This window comes from Chionomys nivalis, chromosome 7 (assembly GCF_950005125.1).
Source record: "Chionomys nivalis chromosome 7, mChiNiv1.1, whole genome shotgun sequence".
NCBI classification, from domain to species: Eukaryota; Metazoa; Chordata; class Mammalia; order Rodentia; family Cricetidae; genus Chionomys; species Chionomys nivalis.
Window position 1 is genome coordinate 64037232 of NC_080092.1, and position 14609 is coordinate 64051840.

At 43.1% G+C, this 14609-nt stretch overlaps 1 protein-coding gene across 4 annotated transcripts in view; it reads left to right on the forward strand.

The window, feature by feature from the left end:
• The window catches only part of Ap2b1 (adaptor related protein complex 2 subunit beta 1), a 116137-nt gene that overhangs the window by 82988 nt on the left and 18540 nt on the right, over positions 1-14609 (forward strand). For all 4 annotated transcript variants that reach the window (XM_057774331.1, XM_057774334.1, XM_057774332.1 and 1 more), the window contains one exon: positions 14064-14148. In XM_057774331.1, coding sequence (XP_057630314.1) covers positions 14064-14148 — 85 coding nt within the window. The remainder of the gene's footprint in view (positions 1-14063; positions 14149-14609) is intronic.

A 14609-nucleotide genomic window follows, 5' to 3' on the forward strand; every position in this document is an offset into this window, starting at 1 on the left:
TTAATCTACATTCTACCATGTGTCTCTTCTAAGTATGGCGCAACGACTTGCTCCCAGTCTGCTGGTGAAGTCATACGCCTCTCTTCTTCCCAGCTTTCTCTCCTAGGAAATCCTACCTGTTCTTTCCTGCCTAGCTATTGGTCATTCAGCTCTTTAGTAAACCAATCACAGTGACACAGCTTCACGCAGTGTACACAAATATTCGGCAACACCTCTGCTAAAACAGAATCTTTTAAGTAAGGTCTCACTCCACCCTTTTTTCTTCCGATGCTACTTGCCACGTTTTAAATACATTTTCACCCGTACTTCCTTCCCCACTCTGACAAGAGCAAACTGTTGAAAAGTAGCAGCTATTGCCCCCCATTCCTAATACCTCAGTGCCTAGAATAGTACCAAACAACACCATAAGTGGATAGTTACTATTTGTTATTGGATAAGCCTATTTTTCCATTTATAAACATCAGATTCCTCTAACTCTTCTTTTTAACTCATTTTACATACCAACCATATTTCCCCCTCACTCCCCTTCTCCCTCTCCCCATCTCACCTTCCTCCCACCCCCCATCCACTCCTCAGAGAGAGTAAAACCTCCTATGGGAAATCAAGTAAGCCTGGCATATCAAGTTGAAGCAGGACCAAGGCCCTCCCCACTTCAACAAGGCTGAACAAGGCATCCCACCATGGGGAATGGGCTCCAAAAAGCCAATTTATGCATCACGAATAAATCCTGGTCCCACTGCCAGGGTCCCACAAATAGACCCAAGCCACAATTGTCACCTACATTCCGAGGGCCTGATTCGGCCCCATGCAGGCTCCCCAGCTGTCAGTCCAGAGTCCATGAGCTCCTACTAGCTTGGATCAGCTGTCTCTGTGGGTTTCCTCATCATGATCTTGCCCCAGCACCCACTCCCTCCCCCACACACACACACTGGTATAATTCTTCCTTTCCCTCTCATTGACTGGACTCCAGAAGCTCTTCATCTGCTCCTGTCAGTTCCTGGATGAGGGTTCTATGATGACAATTAGGGTAGTCACCAATCTGATTACACGAGAAGGCCGGTTCAAGCACCCTCTCCACTCTTGCTGGGAGTCTTAGCTGGGGTCGTCCTCGTGGATTCTTTGGAATTCTCCTAGCACCAGGTTCCCCCTAATACCATAATGGTTCCCTCTGTCAAGATATCTTTTTCATTTCTCTCCCTCTCCATCCCTCCCCCAACTCAACCATCCTGTGAATTCAACCATCCTGTTCTCATCCTCCTTCCCCTCCCCTCTTCCCCCACCTCCAGTTTACCCAGGAGATCTTATCTATTTTCCCTTCCTAGGGTACCGTGTATGTCTCTCTTAGGGTCCTCCTTGTTAGCTAGCTTCTCTGGGGCTGTGGATTATAGCCTTTTTATCCTTTGCTTTACATCTAATATCCATTTATGAATGAATACATACCATATTTGTCTTTCTGGGTCTGGGTTACCTCACTCAGGATGATTTTTTTCTAGTCCCATCCATTTGCCTGCAGATTTCATGGTGTTATTGATTTTTACCTCTGAGTAATATTCCATTGTATAAATGTTCCACGTTTTCTTTATCAATTCTTCAGTTGAGGAGCATCTAGGTTGTTTCCAGGCTCTGGCTATTATGAGTAAAACTGCTGTGAACATAGTTGAGCAAGTGTCCTTGTGGTATGTTTGAGCATTCTTTGGGTATATGCCCAAAAGTTGTATAGCTGGGTCTTGAGATGGATTGAGTTCCAGTTTTCTGGGAAACCACCGTACTGATTTCCAAAGTGGCTATACAAGTTTTAACTCCCACCAGCAGTGGAGGAGTGTTCCTCTTACTCCACATCCTCTCCAACATAAGCTGTCATCAGTATTTTTGATCTTAGCCTTTCTGACAGGTATAAGATGATATCTCAGAGTCATTTTGAGTTGCATTTCCCTGATGACTAACGATGTTGAGCAATTCCTTAATTGTCTTTTGGTCATTTGAGATTCTTCTGTTGCAAATTCTCTGTTTAGATCTGTACCCCATTTTTTAATTGGATTATTTGGTATTTTGCTGTCTGGTTTCTTGAGTTCTTTATGTATTTTGGAGATCAGTCCTCTGTCAGATTGGGGTTATTGAAGATCTTTTCCCATTCTGTAGGCTGTCGTTTTGTCTTGCTGACTGTGTCCTTTGCTTTACAGAAGCTTCTCAGTTTCAGGAGGTCCCATTTACTAATCATTGCTCTCAGTGTCTGTGCTACTGGGGTTATATTTAGGAAGTGGTCTCCTGTGCCAGTGCATTCAAGGCCACTTCCCACTTTCCCTTCTGTCGGGTTCAGTGTAACCGGGTTTATGTTGATCCCGGACTTGGATCCACTTGGACTTGAGTTTTGTGGGTGACAATAGGTATGGCTCTATTTGTATTCTTCTCCATGTCAACATCCAGTTATGCCAGCACCATTTGTTGAAGATGCTTTCTTGTTTTCTATTGTACAATTTTGACTTCTTTGTCAAAATCAGGGGTTTATAGTTGTGTGGATTAATGTCAGGGTCTTCTGTTCAATTCCATTGATCCTCATGTCTGTTTTTATGCCAATACCAAGCTGTTTTTATTACTGTAGCTCTATAGTAGAACTTGAAGTGAGGGATTGTGATGCCTCTGGAAGTTCCTTTATTGTACAGGATTGTTTTGACTCTCCTGGGATTTGTTTTTCCATATGAAGTTAAAATCTTTTGCCTTTTATTAAGGGCATTTTGAGATAATAATTATACCCTATGAAGTTGCGTAATGTTCTTTTGAGGTCTGTGAAGAATTGTGTTGTGATTTTGGTGGAGATTGCTTTGAGATTCTTCTAGTTCTTAACCAATATCCAGCAAGACCAGCTCTTCGTCTTAGCAAGGTTTCCTGGCTCAGTGGTTAAGAGCATTGCCTGCTCTTCCAATGGTCCTGAGTTCAATTCCCAGCAACCACATGGTGGCTCACAACCATCTGTAATGAGATCTGATGCCCTCTTCTGGCCTGCAGGCAGACACACAGAATATTGTATACATAATAAATAAATAAATATTTAAAAAAAAAAAAAAAAGGTTTCCCTTACTATAACCTCTGCCTGCTGTAGCTCAGGGTCTGAGCATTTTCCTGGGTGGGGGTGATCTGGAGTCTAAATTTCATCTCAGATCAGCAATCACAGATTCATTTCCATGGGAGGGAATGGGAAAGGAACTGTTGCTTTAAGGCATATATTACTACATCCCGAGATTGGAAATGAGGAGACAAATAGGCTGTCTTCTAACGTTTGTATAATTTTCATGTCACTAACCTGTGCCTATACTTAAGAATAAAATCAAACTGCCAGCCCTAAATTATTCAACTGTGTCCTAAGAGCCTAAGACTACTTTTATTAGTATTTCTAGAGTAAATTTGAAAGCTCAAGCTCAGAGTAAATGAAAAAGTTGAGGAATGCTCTCAGAGTGCTTAAGGGAAACCAAAATCATTTAGATACCTGACAGGAAATATAGCTGAACAAGACATTTTTACCGAGTCCAGAAGGCAAATTGCTTGCCTTTCCATAACCCCAATAAATGCAGAGATGTATTTAAGAGAGACATATAGATGGAGAAGTGGGGGAGCTTGAATAGAACGGGTAAACTGGGCATGGCAACTCATACCTGCAGTCCCAACACTCAGGAGGCTGAAGCAAGAGGACCATTGAGAGTCTAGCCTGGACTACTTACTCAAACCCCAGCATTGAAATCAAATAAAAATAAAAGGACATGGTTGTTCATTTTATCTGGTCATTCTTTTATTTACTTGAAGGTTTTGATTTGTTTTTAAAGATTTCACAGCTAGGCATGGTGCCGCACACCTTTAATCCCAGCATTCAGGATGCAGAGGCAGGTGGATCACCATGAGTTTGAAGCCCATCTGGTCTACATAGTGAGTTCCAGGTCAGTTAGGGCTGCACAAGAAGAGAAAACAGTTTCTTCAGATAATGATCAGCCTAACATTTGCCTTTAAAAGAAAAATTCTGACCCAGGTTTTCTTTACATGTAATCCAGAAATCTATATTGGTGGAAACAGGTGTGATTATGAATTAAGATATAAGAGGTACAGGAATTGGAATTTCTAAGCTGAACTGGACTTTGGGAGCAAGTTTTCACCTGCCTGTTCTTGCACTGAATGTTGTGTCGGGATCTCGAGGGTGTGAGTTTAGCCTGTTCCCTGCAGTTCAGAGAGCTTCTCTAATGACTGTAGGTAGGCTACTTGGATATGGTTTAAATTTTAACTGCAGTAAGAGTTGCAGAGCTTGGGTGGAAACAGCATTACAGTGATTGATAGTGCTTGCTCTGCCCCTTCAGAAAGCCAGTGTTCAGTTTCCAGCACCCTGTTCCGGGCCATACAGGCACCAGTATGCATGTGCACATACACACATCAGTAACAATTAAAGATAAATCTTTAAACATTGCAGAGCTTGATTTCAGTAGTCCTAATGCTGCTGTGCTTTGGGCTTCTCCCATAGACGGCCTTGTGTGCCCCTGCCCAAATCAGAATTGCAACAGTTTAGTCTCTCGTGGAAACCAGTGTCTATCTCATTGAAACCAATGTCTATCTACTTTACAACCTTAATCTTCTCTTTGGTATTTTGGAATTTAGTCTATATACATTCTAACCCAAGGTCTAAAACGACTTGAGAGTTTCTTTGAGAATTGATTAGATAACTCTCATGGCAGAATGAGGATTACATGAGTCCCCGTTCTTAAAACAAGGCCTGCGAAAGAGATTGGCTCCTCGGAATTTCTTGTATTTTTAAATGTCGGAAATAATTTGTCCGACTTGAGGATTTTGAGTTTTATTAGTCATGGGGAGATGTCCGTTCAAAGCTTCCGTTTTTGTCAAAACTACAAGTGCTGCAGTGCGTGTTGTTGCCATGGGGCTTTGACCTAGGACCTGGAACCTCTGCATCTGTCAGGAGAGGAAGCTGCCATGCTTTCCCTTCCTGGGGTTCCCGTTCACATCCTCTTGACAGTGGATAATAGCCAGCGTCTCCCGAGCGTCAACAGATAGAGCCTTTAACAGGGTACCCAGAAAGTTGGTGCGGTCTGAGTGCTACTCAACATGAATTCTGACCTATTGGATGATCACAGAATGAATATGGAAAGAGGCTTGTTTACAGCTCATCACTGGGTTAAAGAGTAACTACCATGAGGCAGAAAATACATTGATCTTTTCTGTGAGAATTTTATGACTATTTCTGCTACATTTTGTTGTGCCCAGACATTGTCAGCAGTTGCAAATAGCTCAGCTTTTTCAGGATTCTCTGAGGATTCCCCCATAATTCATTGATCAACGGGCTTTGAAGTGGAAGATAACATTTAAACTGAAGGTAGAAGACAGTTTGGCATTGACTCGGAATGAAGAAAGCTGAAGGACAGGTGAACTCTTGCAGCTAACAGAAAAGGCCGTTTCTGCCTGAGTCTCAGATGACATATATCACACTTAGAATCTGTGCCGATAAAAGCCTGTCACTGAGAGTCATTCCCCTAGGATCTGTTGACTAGGTTGTGTGGCACTTTAAAAACACATCTGAATCATCAGTCCTTGGAGAACTGGAGATGGTTGGCGTCACTGCTGGGTCCTAACTTGGACCAGTCTGCAAATAATCTTTCCAAAAGCTAAATGGAGAAAAGGAATAAAAAGAAAAAATATTCTTCAGAGACTTGGAAAGGTCACATGTGACGTCATGAAGAGTGAATGAGATAATCTCAGAGGTGAGCCTTGTATGGCTCAACTGGGTCCTGAGGTAGTGGTGCCTCCTTCGGTTACCTGTGGTGAGAGGTATCTTAAGAGGCCCCATTTGCCAGAGTTCAGGCTGGGTTCATTTCAGACCTTTTTTATAGTACTTTTAAATACACTGGAACGCAGTTAGAATATTAATTTAGGCTGCTCGTCTCCAGCTGTGCCACCATAAAGAGGCTGCAGCTACTGCAGCAGGCCTCCTATGCTATGGAAAGAAAGTAATTGCTGGGTGCAGGCTGACGCTGACAGGCTACTCTTTCCCCAGCAGGCCCTGAAAGTACCTTTAAAAAAGCATTATTATGGCTAGTAAGCATTTTTAGCTCACATTTGTGTTTCAGAGTGCCTCATAATAATCATTTGTATTTATTTTTCCTGTTGATGTCCCTAGGAAGGAAGTAGGTTCATATTGTTATGGCCACATGTTGCACATGGTGTGTATACCAGAGGAAGGCAAGCCTCTCCGTGTACCATCTGTGGTCTGCTTTGGGCAGCCTTAGAGCCGTAGCTGAAGTGGGCATTCTGTTCCTTTGCTCACTGAATCCATTTTTTTTAAACCATTTTTTATTGGGAATGTGAATATTGTGAGCTTTATGCTCTTTTTAACTACAGTTTACATAAGAAATATATTTTATACCGTGCATTTACGCAGGTGAAACTGGAGAGTAAATATTATTTACTGTTTATGAGCTGCTTTGCACAGTGATATTCTCTGTTTTGCTTATTTTTTTAAGGCATGACCTTGCTATATAGTCCAAGCTAGCCTCCTGCCTATGATCCTCCTGATCCCACCTCTTGGAGACTGGGATTACAGATATGCTCCATATGTCTGGCTGCTTTGTATGCTTTTAATATAAAATATATATATATATTTGTTTTCCAAGACAGAATGCCTCTGTGTAACAGTCCTGGAACACTTAGACCAGGCTGGCCTTGAACTCACAGAGATCCGCCTATGTCTGCCTCCTGAGTGCTGGGATTAAAGGCATCTACTCCACACTCATGTGGGTACTGAGAATCCTGCAGTAAACAAAAGATAAAACTTCCTTCATATAATTCATGTTTTACTGCGAGAGGTACGATCAAGCCAGCAAATAAATGTTAAAAAGAAAACTGAAAAGCATGTGGGACAGGAAAGAGGACAGTGAGAAAATAATGGGATTGGAGGGGTGCTCTGTTACTGTCATAATACATCATAATACGTGCCTGAGAAGATCAGCTGTGATTAACGCAGAGCCCTGAGGAAGTAGTAAACCATGCAGATGTCTGGAGGAAGAAACAGCAAGTGCAAAAGCAGGAAGTTGGAAGCTGCAGGCTGGGCTGTGTGCAAAGAACAGGCCATGTGTCTGGAAGTGCAAGGGGGAACCGTCACAGGGTTAATGGGACCAGATTATAGCAGTTGTATTCTGAATGAGATGGAAAGCCATTGAAAGTTTGAGCAGAGAAGTACTTGCCAGCCTTCCTACTCTTTAAACTCCTTCTGGATACCGTATGGGGAATAAACTAGGGAGGCTGAGTGTTGTGGAGGGGAGTTGCAGAAGGATGAGTGGAAGCAAGTGCAGAAATAGGAAGATGCCGAAAGGTTCTCTGTGTTCCATTTATTGAGTTTGAAATGACAGCTGGGCTGGAGAGAGCTCAGTGGTAAAGAGTGCAGACCCGCATTTGGTTCCCGGCATCCATGTCAGGTAGCTCACAAGCTCCTGTAACTCCAGTTCTAGGGAATCAATGCCTCCGACCACCATGGGCACCCACACAAATGTGCATAAAACCACATCCAGACACACATAAATACATAATAATTTAAACTGTCCATTAAAACAATGATAGTAAGAAGGGCTTAATAGTGATCCCAGCACTTGGGTGGCAGAGGTAAGGGGACATAGCAAGCTTCAGGCCAGCCTGGGCTGCATAATTAGACCCACTATCTTACAAAAAATCTTTTTTGTTTCTTGAGTTGTAATGGTTTATGCCTGTCTCTCCAGGAGTCAGAGGTAGAGGGATCAGGAGTTGAGGATCCAGTCTGAACCATACAGCAAGATTCTGTGTTTAAAACAATGCAGGCCTGGGTGTTGCTCAGTCTTAGAGTGCTTGCCTAGCATGCAGAGGGCCCTGGATTCAACATCCAGCATCCTAAAGAAAAGGAAGTGGGAGAGGAAAAAGGAGAGACTAGGTTCTGGGAGAGAGCTCAGCAGATAGGAGTACGTGTTGCTCTTGAAGAGGCCTGAGGTTCCATTCCCAGCACTCACACAGTGACTCGTGCCATTTGTAACTTCAGTTCCAGGCAGTCCGACTCCCTCTTCTGACTTCTGCAGGCACCAGATGTTCACATGATGTACAGACACGCATGCAGGTGAAGCACCCATACACGTGCGATTATCTCAAAGAAGGGGACTGGTTCTCTTTATAAAGGATGCTTGGCATATCCACGGAGCATCCAGCTTGCTTTTTTGTTTGTTTGGTTTTGTTTTTGTTTTTTCAGACAGGGGCTCACTATATATCCTTGGCACCTAGAAGTCACTCTGTAGACCAAGCTGCTCTCAGATTCACAGAAATATTTCTGCCTCTGCCTCCCAGGTGCTGGGATCAAAGGTGTGCACCACCACCGTCGGAGTATCTAGCATTCTTTAGGGTGCAGTCTACTCCCTTAAGTGCTAGACCGTGTTTAAGCTCTGATCTCAAACTGAAAGAATCACCACTGTCATCTCCCCCGCAACCCTGGGCCTCATTGAGAGTCTGTGTTCCTGAGCTCTTACTGATGTTTTTGTTACACATATGAGTGTTGGGAATGAAGTGCAAAGGAGAGAAACAACTGAGCAAACCAGAGTGTTGGTCCGTTTGTGTAATGTCCTTTCCTTCATTTCATCCAACAAACAGTGATGGAACCAGGCCGCGTGCTGGTGAAAGTGAGATGCCCAGCACTCTCAGCTCTCTGTCTCGGCAGTGGCCCTACGTAAATGAGTATACATTCTTCACTGCAATAGTAGTGTGTTTACTGGGCGCTATGAGGGGCTGAGGACTTCCTGAAAATTTAAGACTGAAGTGAGACTTACAGTTAGCTAAGTTAGACAAAGCTTAAGGAAAAGGATGTACCGGGCAGAGAAGAGCACAGGAAAACGCAGAGCTGTGACTTTCAGTACTGGGGACAAGAAGTAATTTGGATATGGTCGAAGTGAAGGAACTAGCCCAGAAAGGTAAACAAGACGTGGATCTGTGGGAGCATTGAGCCCTGAAATGAATGCAGTTCTACCTAATGGTAAAAGTTTGAAAACTGCAAAAATACAGATTTTTTTAAAACTAAAATAAGATTAAAACATTTCCCCAGCAAATAACTTGTGCAGTTGCTCTTAAAAGATGATCTCTTACCAAGTCACAGTAAAATTTTGGTTGGCTTAAGCAAACAGTTTGTCAGTAAGCTCTTTAAAACTATCTGATCCCTATGTAGCATAGTAGTAAAACTAAAATCTCGGATAATCCAATGTGGTTATCCTTAATTATTAAAAAAAAAAAAAAAAAAAAAAACTCAAGAAAATCAAAACATAAGGTAGTGAAAGTTGTAGCTCAGACTCTAATTGGTCTTAATAATAAAAACCCAGAGTCCGATATTAGGGGGTGAAAGCTGAGAGATCAGAGAAACAGAGCAGTCAGCCAACCTCTACCGCATCCTCAGACCAAAGGGGCGATCCTGTCCTCAGACTGCATCCTCGAACTGCACCTGTCTCCACCAAACCTCAGACTTCCTCTGAGCTCCTGTCTCCTCCCATCTTATATTCCTCTTTCCACCCAGCCATATCACTCCTGTCTCCACCTCCCCAGTGCTGGGATTAAAGGCGTGAGGTCTCAAGAGCTGGGGTCCTCTTTGTGTGAGTTCTGTTTCTCTCTAAGACAGATTCAACCTAGTGTAGCCCAGGGTGGCCTTGAACTATCAGAGATCCATCTGCCTCTGTCTCTCAAATCCTGGGGTTAAAGATGTGTGCCACCACTGCCCTAGCATCTAGTGGCTTAGCTCTGTACTCTGATCTTTAGATAAGATTTATGTGATAAAACACAAACCAAGTATCACTACAGAAAGTTGTTTTCTATTGGCATGCAGTCACCATTGTGCTTGAGCGTGAGACAGCATTCTGTGTGCTTAGCCAATATGAGCCCATCTTTATGACAGCCCTGTGAATAATGCTTCTGGTCTTTTTGTGGACAGGAAATTATTCTGGATATTGTTTGCCCCTCAGTCACACAGAAAGCAGGTGTCAGAGTTAGAATTTGAAACCCATTGTTCTGACTCCCAAGACTCTGCCAGCAGTGTTTGCTGCCTTTGATTAAAGGATCTGCTCACAGAATTATTCTAGAGCAGATGTTTTGGGGCAGTCTTCGGGGAAGATGAGAATCCTGTATTGTATGTCACAGAGTGGCAGAGGGTTCCTGGCTTTCATCTGTTTATGAGGTCCAGGCAGTAACCAAATGGTTTAGCCTGCTGACCTCAAGGAGTATTTCATGGCTTCGCACTGCCGTCAGGCTGTGACTGGAATAGCGCTCTCGGGACAGATCTTTAGGAACTCACTCAGCCTCCTTCAAAAGCACTGCTGTATATTAGTGCTCTTTCTAGATGCTGTTTCCAGAGGAAGGGGCTGTCATTCTGTCATATAGAGCAGATCCCAGTGTCTGCTGTGAAACACCTGTCAAGATGGTTCTGAGAAAAGCCCTTGGTTAAGAGTCACTATCCCCTACAGAGATAACCATTGTATTTTATATATATATATATATATATATTTTTTTTTTTTTTTTTTTTTTTTTTTTTGGTTTTTCGAGACAGGGTTTCTCTGTGGTTTTGGAGCCTGTCCTGGAACTAGCTCTTGTAGACCAGGCTGGTCTCGAACTCACAGAGATCCGCCTGCCTCTGCCTCCCAAGTGCTGGGATTAAAGGCGTGCACCACCACCGCCCGGCCTCTATTTTTATTTTTATGGCAAGTGCTTGGAATATAGTGAACACCCATAAATCTTTAAACTGATGCATTGTGAGATCTGGCTGCTTTATATTCAAGGATGATAGTAATAATAGTCATTAGTGTTCACAAAGCCCTCCTGTGACCAGCCGACGCCGTCTCCCCAGTTCTCACTTTTATGCCCTTTCCAGAGCCAGGCACTGTCGTGACACCTTCTTGAGGCCATAATTTAAAGAAAGACGTTCCTTTTCTCTAATTCTTCTGCTGAGAAGCAGGTGAATCCGAGCATGGTTCTCTTCCAGAAGCCACGGCTGGCTTATGTCTCGGGAAGTGGTGTTGCAGTGGGCCCAAGAGCGTTTCACACCTTTTCTGACATTTTGTTCCCTGCTTTAACCAGCAGGCTTGGTCTTTCTGAGAATCAGGCTGTGTGGTATAGGTCAGAAACTTTTATCCTTAGTAACTGGAAGGTTAGAAGCACAGCTTACCAAGAAAGTAATTGAAGAAATTCTGAGAGATCAGAGACTGTATCAAGGAGGCATACCCTGGTAATGACGGAAGAGGGGGCGACGGTGCTCTGTAAGTCCAGAAAGATGGAAGAGCTGCAGATTTCGGAAAGGAGTTTCTTCTATCACATAGCTACAGTTTTGGTGAAGTTTGGGTGTGTAGTTTAGGTAGAAAAGAGGGGAGGGGCCGGGAGATGGTGGCGCACACCTTTAATCCCAGCACTCGGGAGGCAGAGGCAGGTGGATCTCTGTGAGTTCGAGACCAGCCTGGTCTACAGAGCTAGTTCCAGGACAGGCTCAAAAGCCACAGAGAAACCCTGTCTCGAAAAACCAAAAAAAAAAGAAAAAAGAAAAAGAAAAGAGGGGAGGATGGATAGATCAATCAACACATAGAGAAGCAGCTTCTTGCAATAGATGGGAACTAACAGAGACCCACAACTTGACAATGTGCAAAGAGTTAGAGACTTCTTAGCACTCAGCCCTAAATGGGATGTCTCCATCAAATTTCTCCCTTCCTCCCCTCAAGGATCAGGGATTCATGAGGAAGAGGAGGCAGAAAGATTGTAAGATCCAAAGGTAATGGATGAATGCAAGGAAACAGTGTTCTCCAGACACACCAGGACTTAGGCACATACGAACTCAGAGACTGGCAACGTGCACAGGACCTGCACAGGGTCAAGCCAGATAGGGTCCCAGCACTCGGGGAAATGGTCGTGGAGCCCATTCCTGACCAAGGGGTTATCTACAAAGGAAAGTCAATTGTCTTCAATTTAGTGTCTGTCATTTGGATACACCAACCTCACTCTAGGGCAGGCAGGCCCATGCCCAGGAATACTCAGAAGAAATAGAACTCTGGTACTTTTGTGGGCTTTTTCTTTCATTTTGCTTTGTTTTGGGTTTTTTTTTTGTTTATTTGTTTGTTTTCGGGTTCTTTTTGTTTTGGGGAGTTTTTTTTGTCTTATTGGTCTTTTGCCTGTTGTTTTGATTTTTGTTTTTCTGTTTCTTGGATTTTTGTTGTTTCATTTTTGTTTCTTGCTTGAGTTTTTTTAAAAAAAGAGAGAGAAAGAACAAAGTTGGGAGAAAGGGGAAAATACATTACAAAAACATTTTCATAAAAATATGGAAAAAAGGAAGAGAGAATAATGGTGTTAGATAATAGATTATAGGCATGAGCTACCACATCCAGTTTCTTTTTTTAAGAGCAAAGTGAGAAAGAAATAGGCTTCGTTAATGATCACAGAACTTTGCCCAGAGGAACATACTCTACAGTGCTGGGAACATAGGGAGGAAGTCGCTGGTGGCAGCAAGCTGTGGGAGGCAGTGTCTTAGAGCAGCTTCTCTCTCTTGCCACCTCACATGCTCCAGAACCTGCTGCAGGCAGGAGTCAGCCTGTCCTCATGCCCACACTAGTCGAGTGCCCCAAATAAAAGTGCCTGCAATAGCTTATTTAAATCAGCATGTGCACACAGGGTAAGACAATAGTCCAGAAGCTTGTATATTAAAAAAAAAAAAAGAAAGAAAAAGAAAGAAGAAAGAGAGAGAGAAAAGAAAGAAAAAGAAAAGAAAAACCACTTCTTTGCTTAAAGGCTTGTCCTTATAACCTTAAGGTTTACCAGCAGTTGAGCCCGATATGCTTCTTTATGGTAGGACTTGAGAAATAGTCTTATCAAACCCAGCTCTGGGAAAAGTTACAAGATGTTGTGGCCTCTAGGCTTTGAGGAGGAAAAAACATAATCAAGACTGAATTGAAAATCAGACAAGTTTGAGTTTGAATCCTGGTACAGTCTTTATGACCTGTCCCGGGTCATCCCTTTTCCTTTCTTTAGTTTCCTTATCTATTAAACAAGAAGGGAATAGTAGCTACTTTGTTTAGTTAGTTGTAAAGAATAGAAATGTCACCAGGGAAGAGGGCTGGAGGATGGTTTAATAAGAGAACTGAATCCATCTTCAGAACCTATATAGAAATTCAAGGTGTGGCGCACGCCTTTAATCCCAGCACTCAGGAGGCAGAGGCAGGCGGATCTCTGTGAGTTCGAGACCAGCCTGGTCTACAAGAGCTAGTTCCAGGACAAGCTCCAAAACCACAGAGAAACCCTGTCTCGAAAAAACCAAAAAAAAAAAAAAAAAAAAGAAATTCAAGGTGTTGTAGTAGGTGCGTGGCCAAGGCAGAGACGGGAGGGTCCCTGGGGCTCGCTGGCCAACCGGCCTGCTCTGATTGGTGAATTCTAGGCCAATGGAAGAACCTATGTCAAAGGAGGCAGATAGTGTTTTTGAGTATGATACCCAGAAGTTGCCCTCTGACCTCTGCACATTCATCATAGTAGCCCTGTGCACGCACAAGCACTCAGAACTTTAGTTTTTTAAAGTTGAAAAGACACAACTGCAGAGATTATTCTTTGTCTAGAGCAGTGGTTTTCAACCTTCCTAAAGCTGGGGCCCTTTAATACAGTTCCTCATGTTGTGATGACCCTCAATCATAACATTATTTCATTGCTACTTCAAAACTGTAATTTTGCTACTGTCATGAGTCATAATATGAATAGCTGATATACAAGCTATCTGATATGCAATCCCTGTGAAAGGGTCGTTCAGTCGCCAAAGGGATTGTGACACACAGGTTGAGAACCTCTGTCTGGTCTAGAGGGTATCCCATAGATGGTCCTCCTAAAGAAAGATTGCTTACAGGTGGTCACAGTTATGAGTGAGGATGATGTGCTTTGCAGCGATGGGCTGGTGTGTGAGGCCTGCTCTGACTGAAATAGGAAGTAGATTTCTAGACACACACCTGTTCTCCTCCTACTATCTGGCTCCTTATTGATGTCCACATTTTTCCATTTTGCTCTCCTGCCAGGTGGCTGTTAAAAACAATATTGATGTCTTCTACTTCAGCTGCCTCATCCCACTCAATGTGCTTTTTGTAGAAGATGGCAAAATGGGTAAGTGTGTCCTCCTGTCCTACTAAATATACCTTTGGCCATCATCTGAATGGCAAGCATAACATAGCCCTAGAAGTACAGACCATTTTGAAATTTTTAAATGGCATTAGGATATTCTAAAACCCCAATAAATAATTGATCATTGGTCATTTGTCAGTCGCTGTTCTTACTCTGCCACCCCCAATCCCAGAGCCACTTAGCTGACTGATCCAGCCACCCCACACACAGGTGAGAGGATTGAGGACAGCTGTGAACTTGGTCTTTGTCAGTTATCTGTGTGTTTGTGGGCAAAATGTTTGGCCCCTGTTGTGATTTCTACCTTTGCAAAATGAAAGTCATTTGTTTTATGAGTTAGTGACATAGTATGTAAATTTAGCACTTATTTGACCCCGAGTTCATAGTAAGATAAGAATTCAGTAATTTGGGGCTGGAGAGATGGCTCAGCGGTTAAGAGCACTGAC